We start from the raw sequence: 27,994 nt of genomic DNA, 5'->3' as shown, positions 1-27,994 counted from the left end.
CTTATTTTCGGGGTAGGTCTTACTTTCGGGGAAACACGGTATATATATATATATATATTTGCATGTGTTTGTATATGCAGTAGAATTTTGGGTATACATGGACTGTTTTTAAAATGCATATAAATGCTTCTTTTGCTTTTATATGCATTTTTACAAGCATTTTAAAGCTTGCCTTAAAACACATATGACACATTTTGCCATGATTTTATACAAGCAATTATTAGAGTTTAAATTTTAACCCTAGGGAATGAGTACAAAGGTACAAAAAAAAACCCTTACTCATGCTTTGAAGGGTTAAAAATATCTATAAATAATGAGACAAGGCTTTAATGTTAAAGTATTTTTAATATATGTATGTGATTGGTGTTTAACTCCACCTACGTTTTTTGCAGGTTTTTCAATTCTATTAAAGGATGATTCCCATGGCTGCACTCAATAAGAGCATAGCCGTTGGACTTCCCTACCACTAGAGGGCAAATAAAGACAAATCTCCCAATTCACCTTTAGTGCTGATTCACCAACGTGGATGCAGAACACTTACCAAAGCTCATTAAGGGCTGCCAGGAGCAGTGTCCCCATACAATCTCTCCATTGATTGGTGGTCCCATGGGGGTAGCCTGTATGTGCACACTGCTCCTGGAATCTCTAACGGGGCTTTGGCATGTGATGTGGGTGCAGAACAAATGCCAATGCTCTGCTGTGGATTCTGGGAGCAATGGCCTCATACCTGCCTCAGCCCGCCAGTGGAGCAGTAACAAGTGCTCTGCATCCATGTGACCTCAAGCATCATGAGTTTTTACCTTTTCAGCCAACCAAGAGAGAGGTTGTGTGGGGACACTGCACCTGCGGCCCTAGCACCTATGTGGGTGTAGAGCATGTGCCACAGTCCCCACACGACATCTCTCTTGATTGCTAGGCCCTAGCCTTTTTCAGCCAATCAAGGAAGAGGTCCTATGAAGCCGTTGATCCTGGAATCTCCGGCTTCATTACTGGCTCTTTCAGCAGCGGGAATGGGCAGCCACACTACAGAAGACCACCGCCAGCATCCGTATCCTGCCCTGCACAGATTATTGATGGGGTGTGGAAATCAGGGACCAAAGCTAAAGATCACTTTCCACGATCCCTAACCATGCAGCTGGTTCCTAAGATGGCCTCCGCAAGAGAAGATCACACTGCTGCGCATTCTGCCTCACAGGAGAACGGTAGGAGTCTGGTCTCCACAGATAGAGGGTGGGAGGATATATCCCCTCAATCTTCTCCAGCCAGCACCTAGGCAGATCAACTCTCCCCAGGCCACCTGAGCCTCCTCATAAAGCCTTACCAGCATCACCAGGCCCCAGCTCTCCATTTTACCATAGGGGAGATGTTGAGCCCCTTAGGTCCCTATTATTATCCCAGGCTACTGGCTCCAGATTCAACATTTTATCTCAGCATCCCCCTGTACCAGCTCCATGTCCAGCATTTCTTTATTAGAAGAAAGCAGATTATTTTCACATTTCACTTCTACAAACAGAGCTGGCCAAGGTCACTGTCCCCATCACCCCTGACCTGCGACAAAATTTACAGTATCTGGGCACCAGAACTGATTGTTTCATCCACCTTTTTCTCAAACACATCTCAAGGGTTTCTCAGGATTCCAAAGAAATTTCAGTGCTAAACAACCAAATAGAGGAACTGCAACTTAAAATTCATGATCTAGAAAATAGATCCCGTAGGAATAACTTTAGGATCAAGGGTCTCCCCGAATCTGTGAAATATGTGAACAGAACTACTACCTGTTGGCAGTGTTTTAGTGCCTTAGCATGGCAAACACGATGCAGTCCTATTGTTATTTACCTACTGGCTGATTCTTCAATCAAGATTGTTTCTTTGAAGTTTGAATATCAAGGATTTTTGCACTTTTTTTATTTGTTTTTTCTTTAATTGGCGGTTTTAAGGTAGATATTTTAATAGCTGTATAGTTTTATACCTCAGTGGCTGCCGAGCCCACAACCTGTTTGCAGTCCCTATGGGACATAGCCTTGTTCCTGTTTTTCTTTTTCCTATCTTGCTTATGTATATGTTTTTTTCAGTTGATTTTAGGAGCTGCGAGAGCTGGAGGAGTTACATATGCCGTCAGCCAATGGGGAATACCGTTCGGGTCTTATTCATTTCTCAGACCATTTCTCAGGGTGTTATCTCCCTGGAAATAGAGAGTCCTTTGTGGCTACTGGAAAAGAAGGGGGAGTGGCTTCTCCCCGACGGCCGGGACAAATTTGTTCCTGGTGGTTGGAGGGTGACCCGCCCTTTCCCGTTCATGTGCACATTTAAAAATTGCAAATTTTGTTTAATGTTCGTTTCTACTACTACTGTGTCTACTACTTCCTTTTTTCCCTTTCATGTTTCTTTGAAGACTTCTATATTTATCATCTACCTGAAACAGCGCATTTCAACTCAGAGCTAAATGTTGGCTAATTTAACTCATGATCCAGGTACCACTCCCAAACTGGTAGTTCTATCACATAATGTTCATAATGTTCAAACTACAACGCTTTGAAGGTGGATATCCTTGATTTACAGGAAACACATTTTCTAATAATTCTATTCCGGGATACTTCCATAAGAATTATCCTATAATTTATAATGCAAACTCTGACAAAAATAAATGTGGGGTTTTATTGTGTTTTAGAAGCCTCAGGACTTCATTCGGGACTCGGGGTAGAATTTTAATGGTAATTGGCAACGTTGGGAACCAATTTATTTCGGTGGTCACCTACTATGCTCCAAATGAGGGACAACTTGCTTTCTTTCACGCTTTGCTAGATGAGATATGGCCCAAGGTTAAGGGTTCCCTTATTCTATTAGGTGATTCTAATTTCGCTTTGGACCATGTATTGGACAAAACAAGCTCAATAATTTATAGAAACCCCCCGAAAATAAGTCACAGTCTCTCTCTTCCACTGAAACAATTTGATTTTATTGATATATGAAGGAAAATTAATCCCTCGGCCAAAGAATATACATGCTGTTCGGAGGCCCATATTCAATATCCTCGTACTGATCATGTATTTTTTCAGTCACAAATAATACCGGTTGTGCAAGGAGCTTGCATTTTGTCCACTCCGTGGTCAAATCATGATCCTCTTGTTGTATATCTAATGAGATTAGGAAACAGGATTCAGATGGAGGCTTAATGAAAGCCTACTCTCCGACCCTGTTACTCAGGGGAATCCTGAAAAAATCTTATATGCTTTTGAGGATTTATTTAAAAACTTATATAGCTCTTCAGATTCAGGTCCCCATCAAGGGATGGCCTCCTTTCTCCAAAAGGTCAGTTTACCTAAATTAAAACCCAAGCATAAAAAAATATTGGAGAAGCCCTTCTCAACTGAGGACATTGTCTTTAAATTGCTCAAAATGGGAAGCTCCCCTGGTCTGGATGGTTTTTCTAATGTGTACTAAAAGACCTTTAGCTCCATTTTAATTCCACATTTGATGGAACATTTTACCTTTCTGAGAGAGTGACAACACTTGCAATGTGATGCAAATAGAGCCTTAATAAGTGTGATTCCCTAACCTGGAAAAGACACCTAATTTGTCCTGTCTCCTAATTTGTAATATTACTATGTAGCTGTTTAAGTGGCTCAATTCTCCAAGAGCACTTTGCAAGGAGTTCGACCCTAATGAGTGGAATTAGAAGATCTTGATAGATTCCATGGGGGTCCATATTAGCTCTTATGAGGATGAAGAAAAAAATGAGGGGAGCTATTTGTTGTCCTTCCCCTTTGCATTCTGTTCAGGTATGCGATAAATATCATGATCATCCAAAGATTTCTTTGACCCATGCACCTTTAACAACACTCTGGCATAATCCTGAATTTCCTCTGGGATTACATCCAGGGCATTTTGGAGCAGGGGATTTCAAAAGGTTTCATGAGACTGAAAGACCGGACTGATGTACAGTCATCACTGTGAGTGTATCTCTACAGCAAACAGGAAGTACCTCCTCGGAGCACTTTCGCTATAGACAATTAAAATCCTATATAAGTTCTGTTATCAGACAGGCCCCGCAACCTATGCGGCCATCCCCGTTTGAGAGCAGTTGCTCGTCACCAACAGATACAAAAGGACAAATTTCAATCATTTACTCTGCTCTGGCCTCTCCAATGGGGAAACATAAATATATGACAGATTGGGAATCTGACTTGGGAGTATCTTGGCAATTATAAGAGTGGTGTGAGCCTACCTATTCTCTTTCCAAAGTCTCTTTAAATTCTGCATTGGTAGAGGCTAATTATAAAGTAATGCTAGGATGGTACCTGGTACCAGACAGGTTGGCTAATTTTTTTCCATCTTCCCCTCCACTATGTTTTAGGGGTTGCAACTCTAGAGGCTCTATGATTCATATTTGGTGGTCATGTCCGATCGTTTAGCGCTTTTGGACAGAGGTGTTTAAGTTGTTCTCCAAGGTTTTGAAGTGTGAGATTCCGAGTTCCCCGGTTGGGGCCTTATTCGGTAAATTAAGTTGGATTCTTCCCAAACCGGCGTTAAAATTGGCCAAGCTGATTCTCCTTGCAGGAAGAATCTCCTTAGCAAAAGCTTGGAAAGCAAACACAATACTTCTGGACCCCATCTTGACCAAGCTGAACTGGGTTATGATCGACTCGATTTTGATGATAGATATCTGGGAGCCCTGGATCTCCTTCAACAATAAACAATTGGTGGTCTGTCAAAAATTTGCTAGTCTGGTTTGTGAAGTCTTCTTTTCCCTTCTCTCGTCTCTTTTTTTCCCCTTTTTGTTCCTAAATTCTTCTTCCCCTTTTTTGTTTTGTTAATTGTCAAATGCGAAGTAATTATAAAACGTTATCCATGGCTTTTTATTTCTGACTTGTTTTTATCAGCTGTTCATAATATTACAATTTTTCAAGCCACTTTCATAATTTGGATATGTTTCTCTGTTATACTTTCTCTGTTATCCTCCAATGGCCAGATCCCATCCTTAGGCCACGTCCTCTTCCTCCGATCTATCCCCCAGCAAGTGCGCTGACGTTCCCTAAGAAGTTCCCGCTGACACTGGTGCATGCATCTGTGCATGCGAGGGAGTGTGGCGAGAAATTCAAATTGTTTTGTATTAGATTCAATACAAAATAACTGTATTAAATCCAATACAAAGTAATCATTTTATATATATATATATATATATATATATATGCTACTGTACAGTTATATTACAGGTTTCAGTATTTTTATGCACCCTTGTTTTAACAGATTTTTGTGTTTTTTTTTTTATTGTAAAGTTTATTAAATTTATGAAATTGGACATTATTATGGGTAATTATGTTTTTTTTAAATTGTCTAAAATTCTGTTTTCACTTTGTCATTATAGGATACTGAGTGTAGATTAATAAGAAAAAAAAGAATTTACACAATTGTTGCACCAGGCTGCAACATAACAAAATTTAAAAAAAGTAAAGGGGTTTTATTACTCTGTGAAGCCATGATAACCAATATGAGGCCCAGGGGCACAAAATGGTAGTGGGCAGGTACTGAAAACCCTTAAATGAATTTTTACAAAAGTTTTTTTGGGCTCTTATATATTTAAAGATAACCTGCAGGTATGCATTGTTAACCACAACTATTCGAAAGCCTAAATATGTAGATATACAAGTATGTAGACATACTTATATAGTTAAAAGATGTTCAGAGTTCCGTTTATAATGTTTTTGTAAGCATTTTTACAGCCTGAAAACACTTACAAAAACCTTGTAAATAGTTTACATGATGTAATTTAGAATATAATTTACAGCCTTATCTTCAACAGTGTTTTCATAAATCGGCCAAAACCCCACTTACACAGGCCATGTGAGTCAATACATACAAAGTAAGTTTCAGATTCAAGAAAAACCCACGCAAGAAGATGGTTTTTTTTTGAAAAACGGACATTCAATATGTATTAAATTCATACATATAAATAGTACAAATTATATTTGCAACAAAACATATTTGTGGTTTCTCACAGGGTAAAAAACCGTAAGAGGTCCTGTGAAAGCGTAAAGGTATTGTAAGGAAAGTGGTTATTAATGTGTTTTTGTAAAGAGTAAAGAAGTCCAAATAATCTGGGGGGGGGGGTAGATATGGATTCTAAGAAAGTATATAAAAATGGGAGGTAAAGTAATTAAAATTAATAAATGTGGAGGTAGGGTAGTGTAGAACACAAACAAAGGTAGTATAGATACAAATTGATCCAAGTTGTGTGTTAGAAACCTGTCATGAGCATACACATGTTAAGTATTAAAAAATATTAAATAAGTACCTCTGTTGCAGTCATAGGGTTCCTAAGGAAAGCCTGGGCTTGCTCTCACACAGTTAGAGTGATGCAGCCAAAGGCTGTAAGGGACGGACTCCCACCTAAAAGGTGAGGAGGCCGCATCTATACATGCCCAGTGCGTGTGAAGTGGATGATGGACAGGGGAAACCCTGATGGTGATGTGAGTGTGTGGCTCCTCCCACCCAGTGCTGGTATTTCTATAAGTAATGCTTATCTACTAATATTATCTAGACATCATTAATATTATATTTTCAGTACCCAGACTTAGAATATATGCTATTTCTTACATGCAGTATATTAATACCTAAGCCTTTTAATATTTATAGTTCTTGCTTGTCAAGACTGGCTGTACTTCTCCTACAATACTATTACTTAGTGACCTTTTCACATCCTATATTAGTATAATGGCACTCTCCTTATCTTTCATATTTTCTTTTTGGATTTTTTATTCACTATTCAGTGTACCCACATAATTTGTCCCTAATAACAATTTCACAAGTATCCTGTATCGCCCAAATCTTTGGTTCCTATCCCTTAAATCTGCTCAATCAATGAATTCATTTACAAGTTGCTCATAATTTGTTCATTATATTATAACGTATTTTTATGTGCCAAGGAAGCACTTTCTAACATCCCAGATTCCTCACCAATACTTAACATGTCTATGCTTATGACAAATGTTTCTAACACACACCTACCTGGGAAAGCCATAGGCAATAATTAGTTTGTGGGGAAATTAAATAATTGCAGCTTGATCAGCACGTTTGCAAGGATGGACAAATAAAAGTTCTAAATAGGTGTCTGCTACAGTGCAACAACACTTCAGCCTGATTAAGTCTATCTGCCAAATTTCAGCAGGCCTCTCACCTCCCTTCTTTCCCAGTGGAATGCTTTTGCAGAGGCCATTGCCTCAATTCTCCAACCATTGCACAGTTCCCTATTGCAGTCTTTATCATGTCTAATATTATGGACAATCCCCTCTGCGCCCATTTATATGTCACTTTCTGCTCCAAATGTCCTGATTGCTTGTGTGCCCGGCTGGTCAAGTTCCTTGAAATCTGCCACTTTGTTGTAGTTCTCAAAATCTGGGAGGGCACATGTGTCAACATGCCAGACTGTTATGGTGTGGGAGTGGGCTTATTTTCAAATGTAGTGTCAGACTTTCTTTCCTCCCCACACCACTTTTCCAGTCATTGGATTTCCACATAGGCATCCAAGTTGTCACTCCCTTAAAAACAGCCCAGCTGTCAGTGTAGATGAGGCATGGGAAGAAGAACCCTCCTGTATGGTCATTACTACAGCTTTTAACTCTGCATACTGACTAGATCCTCCGATTCCGGTCCAGACGGTGTCGGTTCTTGGTTTGTAAGATGCAGTTGTCCACTGCCGGCCAGATGAGATGATTATGGCTGAACCATCAGTGAACCATGCTGACTTTTTCTCATCTTTTGACAAAGATTCAAATAGTATAGCCTCTTGAATAGGAGATGCCTACAAAAGGTATTTCTTCTTCCGGCTTGGTTCTGGTAAGGGTGTCTAGCTCTGCAAGCTGCTTCGAAATGCTTCTAATATCCCTGGCTGCAATACCCCCTCGCTCTTGAAGGTACCACTTCCATTTCATCAGTGTCTGGTTTTGAGCTACTGTTACCTTAATAGTCAGTCCATTATCCCTAACCGATCCTGCAAAGCATAGATGATGATTGGGTTCTTTCCTGCAATGGTCTCTGCATGCTAAAGAGCTGCATAGGCCCCAAAGAGATACTTCTTAAGGGGTGTGCATCAGCTGTTTAGACCAAAATCTAATGGGAATTGCATGTCCTTTGTATTTCAATAGTTTTTATTAAGATTTTTTTACAGAAAAAAAGACAAAACACACGGACATAAACCAAAGATATGAAAACTAAATACAGCAACAATTACAGTGCAAATGTACAGAGTAGAACAAAACCAACAGCTCTCAAAGTAATCGACTTTCTCTGAGAGTCTCAAATATATATATATGAAACGGCAAAATAGATTCTGGTTGAGTCATCAAATTCAATTGCCACTGCAACATATTTAACCATAGACTCTGCAGCAGTTGAACAAAATGACATAAAACATGAACAGGAGAGACCCAACAAAACACAACAGGTAAAAGGGGAAGGGAAAAAGGAGGGGAGCAAAAATAAAAAAGAAGAAAACAAAACTTAGCACAAGAGTACAATAAAACACCATCTTAACCCCCCTGGCGTTCTAGTTCTGTCAGTTTTTTGATGCAAAAAGTGATCCTACTATTTTTGCATACAAACTGTTTATATTGTGGGCCTGTAATTCTTAGGATTAGCTCCTGGGTATAATTATATTTATTTATTATATTATAATCATAAATTATAATATAATACATAATTATAAAAAATAATGAAATAATAGACCACAACAATGTACCGTATTTTTCGGCGTATAAGACGCCCCGGCCTATAAGACGCACCCAATTTTAAACGAGAAAAACCTAGAAAAAAAAGATTCTGAACAAAATACTAAAAAATCACTCTGTGTCAATGTATCGCCTTCTAATCACTCTGTGTCAATGTATCCCCTTCTAATCACTCTGACACAGAGTGATCAGAAGGGGATACATTGACACAGAGTGATTAGAAGGGGATACATTGACACAATGTATCCCCTTCTGATCACCCTGTGCCAAAAAATCATACTCACCTGATACCGCGATCCCGCGATGCTGTGGGCTTCTTCTTCTCCTCGCTCCCCTCCCGGCTGCAGCGCGTGTCCCCTCCTCCTCTGAGCGAGGAGAAGCCGACACGCATACCCCAGCGATCCCATAAGCAGGCTGGATCAGCCTGCTTACCGGATTGCGAGGGCACGTGTTCCGGCTTCTCCTCGCTCAGAGGAGGAGGAGACACGCGCTGCAGCCGGGAGGAGAGCCAGGAGAAGCCGGCACCCGTGCCCTCGCGATCCCGTAAGCAGGCTGGATCAGCCTGCTTATGGGATCGCGGGGGTATGCGTGTCGGCTTCTCCTCGCTCAGGGGAGGAGGAGACACGCGCTGCAGCCGGGAGGAGAGCGAGGAGAAGAAGCATCGCGGGATTGGATGAGTATGATTTTTTTTTTATTATATTTAACATGTATTCGGTGTATAAGACGCACCCACTTTTCCCCCCCAGTTTTGGGGAAGAAAAAGTGCGTCTTATACGCCGAAAAATACGGTAATTTATCAAAAAAAAAAATATTTTATGAAAACTTTTCACTGAAATTTTCTAAACAAGGGTGCAATATTATTGATACATATTAATATAAATTAAATGCAGATTTTAGAAAAAAAATATTCACAATTTTAGTAGACATCCCGAGTGTGGTAGATTTTGAAGCAGGGTGCTGCACAAAGTCCAACATCACGGTCAGGACAGTGGAACCTGGTTTCTTTGCGTTTCTTCCTTCCTCCATCATCAGTCTTTGAGCAGCAAACCACGCACATCCTTGTAGGTGCTGCCTTTTTCTGGGTTGGTGGGATAATTAGGTGAGGTGACAACCGGTAAGGCGTTCTGGGTTGACAACAGTGGAAGCACGACGTCCAGGTCTATTCACAGCCACTGATGGTGGTTGGTGGTTTTTGACTATGGATTCGGAAACTTGCAAAATGAAGTCTGAATGATTCACAGGCCTCTGACTATTTTTTTTGTACAGAATGTAGGCATTCCATAGGCACTGCTCAATTAGATGCCCAAAAATCTTTTTGTAGTACTTCCTTTACTGTTTCCTCACCGCAGGGTAAAATGTCATGGCTTGGTCAGCTCTGTCAACACCTCCCATGGTGTTGTTGTAGTCAATCACCACCTGTGGCTTCATCACTTCTCTCCCACATTTTGTGTGTACCAGAACGATGGAGGCATCATGGACAGTACTCATCAGGCACACATCTAATCTTGTCACGCCATCATCTTGTCTTTCTGCCAGGCAACAATTTCTCCTGTCTTCAGCTTCCCTTTTGCAAACAGTGATGGCAGGTTGCGCTGGTTAGTCCTAACAGTTCCATAGGCATCTGTTCTGTGTTGCTGAAGGAACTTATAAAGCTCAAGAGGTGTAGAAATTGTGAGTTGTGACACAATAGCCCTGACCTAGCAATGGCTCAACAAGGGATAGCACTGAAGATGTTGCCAATCCATAGAGGGTGTATCTGGGGTTGAACTGTGTCCCTTTTTCAGTGTACAGTACCGTATTTCAGATGTAGCCAGATGAGGATTTGCACAGCATATACATTTTCACGCCAAATCGTGCCCTCTTTGACGCAATGTACTGCACCCAGCTGAGCCTCCCCTTGTAAGGCATTAGACTTTTGTCAGTGCTTACATCTCTTTCTGGCACATAGGTTTGCTGGAAATTTTGTAGAATCATCTGAGACTCAGGATGAGTAGTCCCATCAAATTCTTCATTGTTTGCGAAGTGCAGGTACTTCATGATGAGGGAAAAGCTGTATTCTGGCATGACTGTGCCAAAGAATGGAGTGGCAATCATTTTATTCTTGGACCAGTACTGCTTCTGCATGGGTTTGCCCACAACTCCCTGCAGGATCACCAAGCCCAAAAACAGCTAAATGTCATCCCTGCTCACAGGTTCCCACTTTCTGCTTCTTGCAATCCTCAGGTGTGGAGCACCTGGTTGTCAAGCGTACCTGCATAAAACAAAATAAAAAAGGTATTTTAGAATATGTTCTTTTATAGTGTGAAGGTTACAAGTAATATGTTAGCAAACAGAGCAGCATATATGTTTGCATTAAAAAAAATTGCAAAAAGTTTAAAAAAGTTAGCAAACACAGAGCAGCATACATGTTGGCATAAAAAAAAATAAAAAGTTAGCAAACACAGCAGCATACATGCTTACATAAAAAAAAATTTGGCAAAAAATTTCAAAAAGTTAGCAAACACAGAGCAGCACATGCTTGCATAAAAAAAAATTAGCAAAAAATTATAAAAAAGTTAGCAAACACAAGAGCGGCTTACCTGTTTGTTTTTGCAACAATTTTTTCGATAACTTCATCGGTCAAAAACAACTTCAGGTATGCCAGGGGGTCGTCGCATTCAGCCTCAATTTTCATCTCAGGTGCGCCGGTAAATGGAAATCTTGGCAGTGCTGTGTGGCCCGCATCAAGGTCAATGGAGCACCATGTGCAGGTTCAAAATCGTTGCTCAGTTCACTTTCACTGTCTGATGACAAATTTCCTGGTGAATCACTATCGCTCGATTCCACAAGGGACTCCAAAATCGCTATCGCTGCTTTCAAATTCCTCCAAAAGAGTGCTTACGCCGGCCAGATGCCTTTTGGATGCCATGTGGTCTCCAGCAATCAGTCAGGAACAATCAAGGTCAAAGACAAAGTGATGAAATGATAAATTCAGGAAGTGATTTATAAGCCATCAAAAGGTCAGATCAAGGTCAGGGCTAATAGTGGGCAAAAAGTAAATAAGGGCACTGGGCAATAATGCTTGGTGCACTAGCGTGTATTTATACTTTTATTTTATGTTTTGTAGTGTTTTGTACTGTTAAAAAAAATTTAAAAGCAGATTACATAGTAATCTGCTTTTAATTTTCCCGCCCTCATAATCCATCACTTCACCGTAATCACCCGGAAGATGTCACATCTTGCCGGGTGATGCGGTGGGGATGTCCCTGCCCTGCTCACTCCACTGAAACCACCAACAAAGCTGCTCGCATCACCCAGTAGCTGCGAGCGTGACATTCTCCAGGTGATGCAAACAGCTACCGGTATAGTACCCAGGCAGATTACTCAGTAATCTGCTTTTAAATTTCTAGCCCGGCCACGCCCCCCGACGGACCGGCACCCGGCATCACAGCGGGATCGTCTGATTGCCGCTGGAGCACAGGGCAGAGGTAAGAGGGGCTACCAAAGTTACCCTGAGTGTGACTCGGGGTTACCGCTTTTTGCTAGTTTTTCCAATCCCGAGTCACACTCGGAATTACCGCTAGGGGGGTTGAGCAACTTGATTGGATGAGCGAAATGAAACCCAAGGATCCCAGATCTTATCAAATTTCCCCATTGTATTCTTGAGTATATGGATGGAATCGTTGACCGTTCGTTGACCATAACCCAGTTCGTTTTGACATAGAAGGGGGATAGTAGAAGACTTCCAGGATTTAGCTAGGGTGATCCGAGCCATCAGCAAAATCAATTTCAAGAGTTTCAATATCGATTTGGGAGCCTCAAGATGACACCAGTTAAATAAAGCAGCACCAAGGACTGGGCCATCAGATGTGTAGACAGTTTTCCCTTATCAAGTGTTTCCACCGCTTTAGCAAATATACAGTAGAAACCCTATCTATCCCATCTTTAGGTACTCCTGCCTTAAAAAGATCCACTCACATTTGCCTCTTGGGTACAACCAGCCTAGTTTTCTTTGCAGCTCCCTTTTTCTCCTCTGCATTCCCCTTCTTTTGTGACCTTTTTTTGTTTTTTCCCATCCCATCTGACCTTATCTACTGCCCTGGCAGGTTTGGTTTCAGTTTCCTCTAGCTCCCCAAACTATTTTAAAAGGGTAGTGGCATCATATTTAACCCCAGGCCTCATAGCAAGCACAATAAAGATGCTCCAAGATTAAATAGTGGAGATTTCATTAGAGCAGACATGAAGGGTTCCAGGCAATACCCTGACCCATTGTTCTCCAGGAGCAGGTATTTTCCAAGTCAATTGGACAAGCACAAATACCTTGAGTATTCTATCTCTCACAATGTCTAACAGTGAAAAAAAATGCGGATCATAGGTTAACCCTCCCCGCCACTGCGTCCTTACCTGACAAAACAATACTGTCTGTCCCTTCATCCTACAAACGCATAAGACAAACTAACAGTGCTTCCCCAGACCTTTGTCTGTATTTTCTAGCAAGCTCTTGGAGTTAAGTTTGTGTACATAGTTACAGAGTAGGTTAGGTTGAAAAAAGACATAAGTCTAAAAAGTTTACCACTAGGGAAATAAACATATCCCAGATATAAAACCCTTAAAGACATAGCTGGTCCAGAGGAAGGAAAAAAAAAACCCTTGTACAATTTGCTTCAACAGGGAAAATAAAAATTCCTTCCTGATTCCATGAGGCAATCGGATGTTCCTTGGATCATTGTTCTTCACATGACTGGGCTGTCAATATTCCTGTTATACTCTCTTTCGTAAAGACAGAGTCAAATGAAAGGGTGGTGGTGTCTGTATGTGAGAAGTGATCTGAAAGTGAATGTGAAACAAGAAATTGCGGATGGAACAAGCAATGAGGTTGAGGCATTATGGTTGGCGTTGAATAACACACAAATATTATTGGAGTCTGCTATTGAAGGACCCCAGTGCTAAGGAAGAAAGAGAGAATCAACTACTAACACAGATAGAAAAAGCAGCAAAAATTGAAAGTGTTTTTATCATGGGAGATTTCAACTACCCTGACATTGACTGGAGTAATAGCACTACAGCAACAGCAAAAGGGAGGAAATTTGTGAATTTAATACAAGATCATTTTATGGTACAAATTATAGTAGCCCAAACTAGAAATGTTACTCTGCTGGACCTAGTTCTTTTTAACAATGCAGAGCTTATAACAAATGTGCATATAAAAGAGAATCTGAAACAGTGACCATAATGTTTTTTTTTTGTTGTAAACAGGAAGCAAAAACAGGAAAGATAAAAACATTTAGGAGAGCAAATTTTCCAGGGTGGCTCTCTGTGACTTGGACTGGGAGAAAATATTGTCCTCAAGGAACACAGAAAAGAAATGGGAATGTTTTAAGTCTGTTGTACAAAAGCACACTGAAAAATATATTCCACTGGGTAATAAGTTTAGGAGGCAAAAATTAAAAACTATGTGGCTCATAGCTGATAAAAAAGTCAGTAGGAACAAGAAAAGGGCATTACAAAAATATAAAAATGAAGGATCACCTTTATCTTTGGAAATTATCAAGAACATAACAAAAGATGTAAAAAGGAGAGAAAATGTGCAAAACTTCAAAATGAAAGCCAGATTGCAAAGGAAATAAAGGCAAACCCCCCCATGTTTTTTAAAATATATTAATAGCAAAAAGATCAGATCTGAGCATGTAGGCCCCAAAAGGTTGTTTCCAGCTTGGTAACTGGGGATAAAGAAAGGGTGGATTTACTAAACACTTTTTTTTAGCTCTGTGTACACAAAGGAAAATGGCAGAGCTCAAGTTCAACTTCATAACAGCAATGTCGCCGCCTTAAATGAGTCATAATGGCTCAAAATTTATATGATTGAGAAATAGTTGGGCAAAATTAAAGTTGACAAACCACCAGGACTCAGTGTCCTCAAAGAGCTGAGCTTGGTTATTTCAAAGCCATTTTTTTTAGAGACTCTTTGGTCACTGGCATGGTACTGATGGACTGGCGTAAGGCCAATGTGGTTCCTATCTTCAAAAAGGGAGCAAAGTCATTACCAGATAACTACAGACCAGTTAGTTTAACGGCCAAAGTTGGAAAGGTCTTAGAGAGTTTGATAAAGAACCACATAGGGCAGTTTCTGCTAGAAAATATTAGCATTGCTTCAAGAAAGACCAAAGTTGTCAAACAAATTTACTCTCTTTTTATGAGGAAGTAAACAGGTAGACCGTGGAATAGCAGTCGATATTGTGCACTTGGACTTTGCTAAAGCATTTGACACAGTACACCACTGACGGTCAATAAGCAAGTTAGGGTCAATAGGTTTAGAAAAGTCAATCTGTAAATGGATAGAGAACCGCCTTAAACATCGCATTCCAGGGAGTTGTAATTATTGATTCATACTCTGAATGGTCTAAGGTTATTAATGGTGTACCCCAGGGTTCAGTGTTGGGACCTTTACTGTTTAACATCTTTATAAATGATAGAGTACTTGGGATAAAAAGTACCATTTCTGTGTTTGCAGATGACACCAAACTATGTAATAGAATTAAGTCCATACAGGATTTCTATAATCTACAAACAGACCTAGATGTACTGTTTAATTGGACAGCCAAGTGGCTAATTACATGTAATATAGATAAATGTAAAGTTATGCACTTGGGGGCTAACAACATGCATACTTCATACTGTCCAGGGGGGATACATATGGGTGTCATGGGGTAAGGGGGAAATGGAGGAACATCAGAATCAAAATAGGAAGATAATGACAAAGGACTAGACCTCCAAGCAAGGGAGAGAGAAATGGTCACCACCCACTGCAACCCTAAATCTAGCTCTGACTAGATTAGGACTAGGAGTAGTGACAGGGTATGGGACTACTGGTCCCTTCCAAGATGAACAAACCAGCGTCTCCCTGAGGTCTAGTAACAACAAGCACAGGGTAAACATCAAAATACAAAGAGCAGTAAACTTATCTTCAATAGAAACTGGATGAGCAGGAACTCAGTAGAGGACCACACACCAGCTCTTCCACCTCCAATCTGAGAATACCAAAATCGCATGGCCTGAATTGTAAGGCCAGGCTAAATAGAGGAATAGTAATGATAACAAGCTGCAGCTGAGACCAGAGGTGTGGTCATTACCAACAACACTGAAACAAGTGAAGGCAAAGAGACTGTCAGATAACCTCATGTGCAGCCAGTCTCTCAGATCTTCTAACCTCAGTCATGGGACCGTGACAATGGGGGAGTTAAGAATGGAAAAGGATCTGGGGGTTCTGGTAGATCATAGTCTTAATAACAGCATGCAATGCCAAGCTGCAATATCAAAAGCTAGCAAAGTACTTTCTTGTATTAAAAGAGGAATAGACTGCAGAGATGGAGATAATAATACTGCCCCTGTACAAAGCATTGGTCAGACTTCACTTGGAATATGCAGTCCAGTTTTGGGCACAAGTTCACAAAAAAGGACCCTGTGGAATTGGAGAAAGTGCAGAGAAGGGAAACTAAAATAATAAAAGGAATGGAGGAGCTCAGCTATGAGGGCGAGATTAGCTGAACTGAATCTATTCTCCCTTGAGAAGAGACATTTAAGGGGGGGATATGATCACCCTGTATAAATAAATAAATGGTCCATATGGAAAACTCTCTTCCCCTATCATTCACTTTGAGATCATTACAAAGAACAAAGGGCACTCTTTGCGTCAGGAGGAAAGAAGTTTAAGTCCTGGATAAGGAAGGGATTCTTCACTGTAAGGTCTGTGAAAATGTGGAATCAGCTCCCTCAGGAAGTAGTTTCAGCAACTACCATAGATTGCTTTAAGAAAAAGCTGGATTTTTTTCTAGAAGCACAGAATATAACTGGGTATTAAGGTTTTAAAGTAAAAATAACAGGGATTGTTGATCCAGGGAACATCCGATTGCCTCATGGATTCAGGAAGGAATTTTTTTTCCCCTGTTGAAGCAAGTTGTACAAGGGCTTTTTTTCCTTCCTCTGGACCAACTATGTCTTTTAGGGTTTTATTTCTGGGATATGTTTATTTCCCTAGTGGTTGAACTTGATGGACTTAGGTCTTTTTTCAACCTAACCTACTATGTAACTATGTAACCTCTAGGTTGCCTGGCTAGCTATTCTAATCATTTACTGAAAAAAATACAACCACTACCACCAGTGGTAGTGGTTGTACCAGTGTTTTTTTCACTGCTTTGGAATTGTCTAAAAACAGGATAATAACAAAGCTATATAGTTTTTTAGGTATCACAGAACACATTTTAAATTTTTATTTAACAACTATTTTTGCATAGATATACAAACACTTTCATTGGTATATTCAAAAGACCAAAAAGAAGCAAAGAGAAGTCTTTTGTTCCACTGGGATTTCAAGGTCCCTAAGATGCCTTCACCCTCACCTATATATTGGTTAAATGGGGGTAAAGTAGTATAATGTTTTTTTCTGAATTCTTGCTGGTATTTATTATATGTGAGGATCACCTTATGGTTTTATAATATAATGCCAGGACCTTGCTTTGTGTTGACTTTACTAAATAACAAATAAAATAGAACACATCTTTTGCTCACTTTATTTCTTTAAAAAACAAACATGTTAATCTAATAATTTTCTTATTGCCTTGTAAGATAGTCTTGTAACAGTCTTTGTATGCGAGACAATATAATTTCATTAGAACTACTGCAGTCATCTGGTCCATAGGGAGGGTCAATACTTAGAACTCCAGCCACACACAATGTCCTCATTAATTTCCCTTGTAAAGTAACAGGAATATTGTTTTGCTCCAACCAACTTTTCAAGTTTTGTTTTTTTGTCTCCAGATCTTCACTAGTTTGTAAACTGGTCTCATAGCTGCTGAAAATATGTGAAAGTCTCTCTCTGATGATGTCATCTGCTTCATTGAATACCTCTACTTTCTGAACTGCATGCCCCATTACCACTCGTATCTGTGTTTTCTGAGCTTCAAAATTAGCCAGGACAATACTGAAAAAAACAAAATGAAAATATTCTATTATAAATTGTAAAACAACCAGTCTAAAGCTTTAGAGGATGATGATTTAAAATGTTCAATATTTCTGCATTACTATGACCTAAAAAAAATAGTTTTTCACCCTTTTTCCTAAATGTAGATAAGGAAAAAATTTAACATTTGGAGTCAGGACATGCCTGATAATTGTATTGTTTACCTGTCTATTCATAGTTAGTCAGGATGAAAAAAAGACATAAATCCATCAAGTTCAACCACTGGGAAAATAAACATACAACAAACCAGCATTTTCCAGACAAAACCCTATAGACAGTTTATCCAGAGGACTGAACAAAAACCTTTATAAAACCTCATGGACCACTAAATTCATCTTTTTCAAATCCCGCGGATCATTAATCATTACTTTTTTTAAAAAAGATAACACAGTCCTGACAAGGACTGTAGAGGCTCTGATTCATTGATCAGCTCAGGGGTAGGTGAAGTATTACTATTGTTACCATGATCATTAGTTGCATTATCTTTGGTATAATTAAAGAAATGCAAAATATTTGTTTGCTTTTTCTCGCTCATTATGGGTTTATTTCATTAGAATCTAAGACCAAACATGAAATGATGATATATTTGATGTTATTAAATATAACAGTTAAAGAAAAGAGACAGTTATGGTCATACTTACCTAAAAGAGCATCTGAGAAATAAATAAATAAAATAAAATAATCGGATGAGAATCAGTATTTGCGGACGGAGTGGGGTGACTATTGTAATGGTCGAAACAATACTGAAGTGTATGACTCGGCAACGGTTACCCTATACAAGACTCCATTGACATCACGCTGTGCCTCCCTTGTTTTTCCGTCTCTAGTACAGTTTGTGAATTTACAATGACCCTCATGTGAATAGCAAGTTCTCTATATCGACGAATTATATATTTATACAGGGTGATCATATCCCTCCTAAACACCTCTTCTCAGGGGGGAATAGGTTCAGTTCAGTTAATTTCTCCTCCTATCTGAGCTCCTCCATTCCTCTTAAAGAAAAGTACCTTGCTATCCATAGAAATTGCAGCTTGGCGTGGATTATTATTAGGTCTATGATCTACCAGAAACCCCATATCCTTTTCCATTTTTGAATCCCCAAATGTAATCCACTTAGACTATATGAAGCTTGCATGTTGTTATTCCTTATCAACAAGGAAAACAGATTTAAACTAATATAGAAAGAAGGAATATATAATATAATAATATATATGTCAGGAAATTGTATGTGTTCATTTATTAAAGGCTAAAATTATCCAGCAGCTCATAAACAGGGAATACTTCATTCAAGGGTAAAGCTAGAGAAAGAGACAAGCAAGATAGCAGTTGTTGCATCATTGGAGGGAGGGCACAAAAATTTTTTATAAACCAAAATTGATTTTTTTGGTATGATCAAAATCTGTTTAAGTACAAGCCCTTATCTTTCATGGTTGTCTTTATTTACTGAAAAGTGAACAGGATCATCAGGGTTGCTGTTCTTAAAAGCAAGTGCACCTAGGAGCCCATAATTGAACATACAAATTGGGGACCCCCAAGGCCACTTACATAGCAAGGAGCATTGGGGTGGGGCTCCTAAATTTATACCTACCTGTCACAAAACTATAACTTTTATGGTATTCTAACCCTGTCCACTTTTCTTCTTTTAACCCTAATTTCTCTTGAACGGGGAGGTGTAGAAAACCGCAAATGTAGGTAGTGGGGGAGACTTTTGGCTAACAACCCCTAAAATTTACATTGCTATACCATTATTAGAACATTAAAAAATCTGACCATCAAAGCATGCTGCCCAACCCTGTTACACATGACTGTCCACTTCTCCTCCTTGAACCCTATTTTCCCTGAAACAGAGAGGTGCAGGTGAACAAAAATGTAGGTGTAAATTGGGAATACTTGTGAACACCCCCCAAAATTCAATCGCCATAGCATTATTACAACCCATTCAAAACGCACTGCCGTCACACATAACTGTCCACTTCTCTACCTTGAACCTAAATTTCTCTAGAACAGCAGGTTGTACGTAACCAAAATATTTTGCTGCTTGTGGGAGACACTTGTGCTTAATATCCCCTAAAAAAATTACCGTATTTTTCGGACCATTAGACGCTCCGGACTATAAGACGCACCAGGTTTTCCGCACGGGAAAACAGGGGGAAAAAAAGTGCGTCTTATGGTCCGAAAAATACGGTAGGTGATGTTAGCCACAGATGTTTCCCACTTGTACCTACATTTTTGGTTCCCTACACCTCCCCATTCCAGAGAAATTGGTGTTCAAGTGTTAGCAGTGGATGGTAATATGTGTAACAGTGCAGCACTCCTTGATGGGTAGAGTTGTTCATGTTCTGATGATGCCAAAGTAATGAAATATTATGGGGAGTTAGCCACAAGCCAATGCTCCTTGCAATGTAAGTAGCCCCGCGGGTCACATTTTGGGCTCCTTGGTGCACTTGCTTTTAAAACAGCAAATTCAATTTTCAATTTGTTAAATCTGTGAAATTTTTTAAAGCCGAAGCCTAAATTTTGGTAACTGGTAGCTATTAGAGAACGATGTATACCCTGAAAATTAAAGGTTAAGACCAACTGTTTGGAACATATGAAGGCTTGTTTTTAGGCTGCAGAAAATGACATGCAGCTTACACACACACACACACTCACACACACACACACACAGCTATTACACTGTGCTACCGATGACATCATTATACATGGCCACTTCATCTGATTACAAGTCCTCTGCATTGATAAGAGAAGGACACTGGCTGTCCCACCGCCATCAACTAACACGTGTTCTGCAGTGACAAGAGGGGGACACCAGCAGTCCTGCCCCCATTTGCTATCACGTGTTCACATGCATGATGCGTAACTGAAGGGGTAACCCACAGCCTTCTGGCATCAATCACATAGCCACAAACCACTGCCCCTTGAAAAACAACTCTTTCCAATAGTCACTCGAGAGCAGTTAATAGCCCTTTTTTTATTACTAACTTGAACTAGGCCTAACTTGTTACACCACAATTATTACACTACTGCATGGGATTACACACTTAAAAACACAGGAACGCTAGGAAGGTCGGATTCAATACACAGCACTGGACCATTGAAGCATAATACAAGAAAGATAGAAAAATTGGACATATAGGGGCAGGCATTAGAAAGTAGAAAGGTGGGTGGGTAGAACACTAATACAATATTAGGTGTTGCTGAATACCTATAGCATAAACAATTAGGAACACAAAATTTGCCGTGTCTTGCCCATTTTGACAACCCATCAACACAGATGGGGGAACACTGAACATCCAATATAATGAAAGGAATTAAAAATGACACCCAATATAGGCAAAATATGTCAGAATGCCCAAGATTTTCTGTAAAAATGCCCCCCATGATGCATAGAGAAATTTGGAGAAATTGAAATGCTAGAGTTGCAGGAGAGGGCAGGCAAGGCACAAAGGTCTGCAGAATCTCTGGGCAAGTCCTACTGTCTTCATGGTAAAATATCACCAGAATGGGGGGGGGGGATTATGTACAAAAAGTCAGATTTTATCCTAATTCTTTATGGAAACCTAAATTTAGCACAGATGCAGTTTGAATCCTTGCCAGCATATAGGTCCTGCAGAAAATCAACATTGCTGTCTAAAAACTGCAAAGTTCACGCCACTCTCTGGACCTGCTCATGAATATAATTTAGCAACCAATATCCTGTATATTGTTAAAATCAGACTGTCACTTTACAGTTTCTTAACAACTCCTTCCTGTATATCGTTTCCCTTTTATTTTGTGACGGTAAGTGCAGCTATTTCTCATATTCTCCAAAGTTCCGTATTCCTGCAATAATAGCCAACATCACCAGCCTATTTTAGAGGTAAGCTGTGTGGGAGCCACTTGCAAAGTCTAATGACTACGGCAAGAAAAGGAGAGAAACTGCAGCTACTGGCTTATGAAGTGCGCTTTTACACACTCTCTAGGTTCCTAATTAGTTTAGTTTATTAGATTTTTGAAAATGACTTTTTAAATTAGACAAATTCAAATCTGTTAGAAGTTCAAGGTAATATTTTTTTTTATTCATTGATACATGCTGCTGCAGCCAAAGGGTAGAAGCTGCCTAGAGTGTTAAAGAGATTTTTTTCACTTGCATCTAGCTAATTTATACTACTTGAAAATCTCTTTTAGAGAGCTCCATTGGTGAAATCTCTGTGCTTGAACACCTGATTCTATCAACCATACCGTCTGCGGCTTTTTTCCCGTTTACCTGTGTGCAGCAGTAAAGCATTTTTAACCACCTGAGCGTTACACTGATGTCTAGATTTCTGTACCAAAAGCGTTACACGTTTTCATGAAATTTTTTTTTTTAAATTGTAGACCTGTAACTTACAGAAATATGTCCGAACAGGGTTCTAGTAGATAATATGAATATAAAAAATGTTTGAAACACACAATCATGTAAAAAAAAAATACTTTTAATAAAATTACGACGCTGGAACACGGACCCGACGCTGGAACACGGACCCGACGCTGGATGAGCATAGCGGGACCAGGTAAGTGGGATTTTAATATAGACGAAAAAGTACGGGGTTATCCATCATTGCAAATATTTTTTGCACGAAAAAGTACGGGGTTAGCGGTTGGGAGGTTAAGCAATGTTACCTGCTTTCCAAGTCCTTTTTTTAAATGAACGGAAAGACAGTACACCACTTTGCTCTTCTCCATTGACTTGACTCCCCTGACAGATCCATGAACGATGTTGGGTGACCACTGTACAAATAGTTTTATTTTTTTTATGAATGAATTTATAAACAAATGTTCCCTAAACTGAAGTGTAAAGCTAGGTACACAATTGCAATAATTATCGTTAGAAAATGAACGACTAACGATTATGCACGATTATTTTAAACAATCGTATTGTGCACAATTCTGTACACTGTTCTGTTAAAACAATACGATTGTTCAAATATAATTCCACCAATAGTGTACACACGCTAGATACAATCGTTTGAACGATGCAGGAAGTGACATGTAAAGGAGAAAGTGTACTGCAGAAACATCCACGATCACTGATCGACCGTACACAAAATAGTGAACGATCATCACTCATTCAGATCCGCCGGGATGGTCGTTCGTTTCCAGCGACAATCCTCATTCGTTGGTGTCGTCAGTCGTTGTGCACTTTTTTTGTTAACGATTATCGGACTATTGGTTGTTAGTCGTTCGTTTCCAACGATAATTATTGCAAGTGTGTACGTAACTTAACTGCTGAGTGGATCATTTTCTACTTTCTCATAAACAAAAGGTTTAATTCTTTTTCACTGTATATCTCCAACTGTACTTACAATGGTTCTTGCTGCATCAGTGTTGTTTTCATACTTCCTCTCTCTTAAACCAATCACAGAAAGTTGTGTTTTATGTGCAGAGCCCATGGCAGATGGTTATGAAAACGGGCACAGTGAATCAAAGCCAAAAAATGAAGAAGGGATAAACCTATGGATAAAGTAATAGATCCACACTGCATACACACCTCAGTGGAGGTAACTTTTGTTTTTTAGTTCTAGTCATGAAAGAAAATTTAAACCTGGAGTTACATTAGGTTATATTTGCTCACTTGCCGGTGTGCAGATGCATGTACTTCCTGTGTTTGGTTTCACATAAAAGAGGAATGAAAGTCAAAATGTCCTTTACATTTTGCCAGATCAGTATAACTTCAAGGGACATTACGCTTAAAAAAGTACAATCTTTAGATAACCTGGGCAAGTAGATTAACAGATTATTTTTTTATCTTTAATTAAAAAAAATTTGTTGTGGAGAGAATGTTCCTTTGGTGCAATGAGGAGGAAGATAGCCTCTAACTGCTCTGCAAACCACAGAGATTCTGACTGACAGATAAAATGACAACAATAATAAAACGATTTAAGTCTCACTAGTATACTCTATGACCTGGACAGGTCATAACCTATCCATGCAAAAGGACTGTTTCTAGTACTGTTGTACTTTGAAATAGAGAAAATATTTTTTATGCAGATAGCGTTTTTTTTTGGGACAAAGGTAAGTTAGACAACTATATGTAAAATAACCAGTGGCAGGTTTTTATAGCATGTTATGCTGCTGCACAGTGCACAGAAATTTCTGATACTGACTGCAGTTGTACTCATAACAATCAATTCAGTCTACAGAAATTAGATTACAATATAAATAAAGCATGGGAATTTAGAAACCATCCACATTCACCTAACCTACAGGACAGCATGAGCTCTTATGAACATGTATATAGCTCAATTTAAATGAAATTAATAACAAGTATATACCTTTATTCAAATGAGCAACGAAGGTGTGGTATGTAATAAAAGAAATCTGCATCTAGTATCTATGTGTTATACAATACCTGGAAAGGGCAAGTCACTGTATGCAACTATCTTTACATATGTAAAGAAGGGTGGGAAGGTTAAGATCACAAGTCTTTTTACTAAATTCCGAAAAAAGCACTTATCACAGATCAATGTTTCTGTTATTTCAGAAAAGTAAGTTGTATGGGAAGAAATACATTCATAGAATTACATTAAATTACACTTAAAATGATTTGCAGATGAAACGTTCTATTTGAGAGATGAAAAGAATACAACACCCGCCTCTGTATACTCTTGTTTTTGAGAAACTAGATAAACAGAGAAAAAGCAAAACAACATTTCAGTTTTAAAAGCACCAAAACCTGGGTACCCTTATAACTGTGCAGTAGGATCTGTCAGGAAAAAACTAACTAGTAAATCTCAATTGTTGCCTGTGTTTTTTATTTTTCTAGTTTCCCATACACATAAATAGGTATTCCCAATAAACATAGCTTCACCTTATTTAATGAGATAAATTAATATTATTTACTCCTGTAGTAAATCAATCCCTATAACTGCCCTAAACCATAGACACTGGTTTGGGAAGGGTTATGTTTTTTTTTTTTTCAGAGTGCAAAAAAACTTTACTTACTAACTGTTAGCAGGCAGCCAAAAGCAGATATTTTATTTATCACAAATATTAGAATCCACTCAAATTACCTGGCAGACACTGGATCAATAGTTATCACCCATCCTTGGTATTCATTCTTTTCATCAGCAGAAACTTTTACATCTTTGTTGACAAAGGATTGCCATTCCACGGGGGTTTTGTTAAGCCAATCAGTCATGGTTTTTTTCCCTTGCACTGAGAAAACACAATCCAAAGCACTAATCAAATGAATGAAATTAAAAATACAATACAAAAAAATTCTCTCAAAAATGCAAACAAAGGTAGTCCCCAGGTTAAAAACGAGATAGGGACTGTAGGTTTGTTCTTAAGTTGAATTTGTATGTAAGTCGGAACAGGTACATTATTTTAATAAATGCAATTAGGAGAGATGTTTGTCTCAACATATTAGGCGGCATGGTGTCAGTTTACTGTATAAAATCCTCACTGTGAGCTAATCACAAACAAAGCAAAAAAACATTCAAAGCAAAAACAACAAAAAAAAAAAAACTTTATGAAGCCTAGTCATTCCTTAACTTCTGGGACAAGCTGTTCTTTGAAAAAAGAAACTGCAAAAAGGAACAACTGCAGAGTTTGTCTTGGTCATTAAAGAGTTACAAGATTCTACAGATAAGCTCCGCTCTTAAGATCACCCACAAAGTCAGCTGTGTTTAGCAAAAGATGTCTTCTGCAAGTCATGCAAACCGCCCCCATCTAAGCCTCCGTCCTGCATACAAGGGAGCAGGAAAGCCCTGTTTGTATCTAGGACTTGTACGTATGTCAGATGTCCTTAACCTGGGGACTACCTGTAAATTCATTCATAAAAACACACTTTAAATACATTTTAAGGCTTCAAACCCATGTCACAAATCTGTTGCTGGAAGCAATCTTTCATTATCATTTCCACTAGGGATGTGTACACATGTACAATAATTGTTGTTGGAAAGGATCTTTCACAATCTTTTCATTCTGCTCTATAGAGAGGAGTGGGGGAGAAAGACGGAGCGGCAACCCGCTGTACTCTCTCCCCTTCACTTTCATTACGAACCTTCGTCATTCCGCCAGGACAGATCCATGAATGACACGCCAGATTCTCGTTCGATATCAGCCCTGAGGCAATTATCGGACAAGATCATCTGACGTGTGTACGTAGCCTAACAATAGCATTAAAAAGCCTTGTACACACAGTGTTGTTTAGTTCTAAGGAAAAGGGAGGGTGGAGTACAAGCATGAGGCACCCGCTCCATCTTTTTCCATGGGACATAGGGATGGTTGAATATTGATCCTCCATGGTTGGTCACTGACGATATTGGGAGACCACTGTACACAAACTGGATTTTTGTGTATGATCTCTATTGCTCACCTCAAGATCACAAATTATCTAGCACGTGTATGTAGCTCAAGAAAATAATGATTAAAAAAAGCCCTGGGTGTGTTTATAATCTGCAATTTTCCACACTAAAATTTTTCTAAATTCGGGAAGATGCATAGGCCTCTGAAATAGGCACGTTGTGTTAATTGTCTAGTAGCCAGTTTGCCGAAATGTCACTCTCATGCATAATATTCAATGGCATAGAATAGTGTATCTCGTGTATCAGGATTTGGAGTAGCCAGCAAAGAGACACACTATTCCATACACCAGAGTCGTCACATAGTAATAATAGATGAAGCTCCTAAAAAGAAAGAATAGTAAATATGTCTGCCTTTTCCATTGTGGTGAAATTGCAGGGAATTTATACAGAACTATGTGTATAGCACCCATTCACCTATCACTCTTTTGTTGTTTCCAACAAAAATTGCAGGTGGGTATGCAGTCTTACAGTTGCATGCTTGTTTCTGGTGTGTGAAACCAAAAGATCAGTTTCAACTTTAGGCAATTGGCATTTTTTAGCAATAAGCAATTTTTACAATTTCTCAGTACAGGTCCACTTTAAAATTGTACATTTTCTCTCACTCTTAGTGCTGGTCACAATATGTATCAGGCCAAAGACAGATGACGAATCTCTTCAGGAAAGACAGAGACAGCAAAAAAAAATGACAGGGTTCTAACACTTTTCCACTAGATGCAAAAGAAAAAGGCAAAAACCCCTTTAGATACACTTTAAATACATAAACTGCTGAGTGACAAAATAAAATATTCTGGTAAAATATTTCCCTCACTGAAAAAATACAACAGTAAATAAAGGAAACTTCCTATCTGAACAATGGATAGGTGCAACAACTCTTTAGAACACTGAAAGCCCCTAGTATTTCAAGGTTTTTTGTTTTTATTTCCAAACATAAACTCACAGGAAATCCTGTACATTTACAGGAAAAGTATTTTTTTCATAACATATACTGCCAATGTATGCAGCCGTTTCTCAATCAAGTAGTAAGAGATTTATTTATTCTACAACTTCCCTGTGAAGTAATGAGGAAAATGTTTATCTTTAAATGCATATATTATTATGCTGCTGATTCGCTATGTATTGTTTAGCAACAACAATATTCTAATCTTTTACTGCAAAATTGTAACTAATACAGACTAACCTGCTCTAATAAACCCCAGACCATTCAAAAGCGCATGTGTACAATTAGTATATGTTTACAACACTATGCACAGTACGGACAGATATTTCATATATGTTGTCAGGTATTATTACATCAAGAATATTATATAGGCATAATGCGTATGCTACCATTAGCTACCAGACTTATTTTAAAATGAAATTGCACAAACCCCAGCAAAACTACAGCACCACATAAAGGCACGGCTCTCCTAACGACGTTCCTTCCGGTCTGAGCTACCCACAATGCCTTAGTTTGTAGTTCCAGGCTGCTATCTAGTTTTGTGTCTGTTCTGAAAAGCTTGCTTACGTTATTTAACATATGCACATACACGATATATACCTACGTGATAGTGTAAAGACGAATTGTAAATTAGGACCTTTTAATTGTATGCATAGCACGTTTTGTGTGCAGATTACCATCTCCAAGTTTCATGTTTATGTTTTTTGCATGACAAGTAAGACTTTTGTTAGCAAATACCAGCATATTCTATATGTAAACAAATTGCAAATACCTTGTGGATTTTGGGTGAGGTAAAATGGGCAGACTAACCCTGGTTTCTTGTATATTCAGGTGTTACATTGTCTGAATTGGACTCACACAATCCTTTTTTTTGTTTCATACTTTGATTACTTTCTACACAGGTTTGAAGTTTCTGTTTTTAATGCCTAAATGCATATCAGGAAATGTGTCTGGCAAAATAACTATTGAAAACCTATATAATATCTATCTATCTATCTATCTATCTATC

At 38.9% G+C, this 27,994-nt stretch overlaps 1 protein-coding gene across 2 annotated transcripts; it reads right to left on the bottom strand.

Moving 5' to 3' along the window:
* Positions 1 to 17,253: 17,253 nt before the first annotated feature.
* On the bottom strand, positions 17,254 to 27,493 carry GEMIN6 (gem nuclear organelle associated protein 6). 2 transcript variants are annotated; one of them, XM_072409130.1, is made up of 3 exons: positions 27,416 to 27,493; positions 24,750 to 24,894; positions 17,254 to 17,679 (listed from the first exon to the last, which is right to left on the bottom strand). In XM_072409130.1, the coding sequence occupies exons 2-3, from the start codon at positions 24,875 to 24,877 to the stop codon at positions 17,310 to 17,312; spliced, it is 498 nt and encodes a 165-aa protein (XP_072265231.1). In that variant the 5' UTR covers positions 24,878 to 24,894; positions 27,416 to 27,493; the 3' UTR covers positions 17,254 to 17,309. The 2 variants fall into 2 exon arrangements, with proteins under 2 accessions (XP_072265231.1, XP_072265232.1); XM_072409131.1 differs by lacking the exon at positions 27,416 to 27,493 and having other exon boundaries at positions 24,750 to 25,031.
* Between the last annotated feature and the right edge of the window lie 501 nt (positions 27,494 to 27,994).

Source organism: Pyxicephalus adspersus, chromosome 4, assembly GCF_032062135.1.
Source record: "Pyxicephalus adspersus chromosome 4, UCB_Pads_2.0, whole genome shotgun sequence".
Taxonomy (NCBI): domain Eukaryota; kingdom Metazoa; phylum Chordata; class Amphibia; order Anura; family Pyxicephalidae; genus Pyxicephalus; species Pyxicephalus adspersus.
Note: the sequence above shows the minus strand (reverse complement) of the source record. Positions and strands in the feature narration are given on the sequence as shown.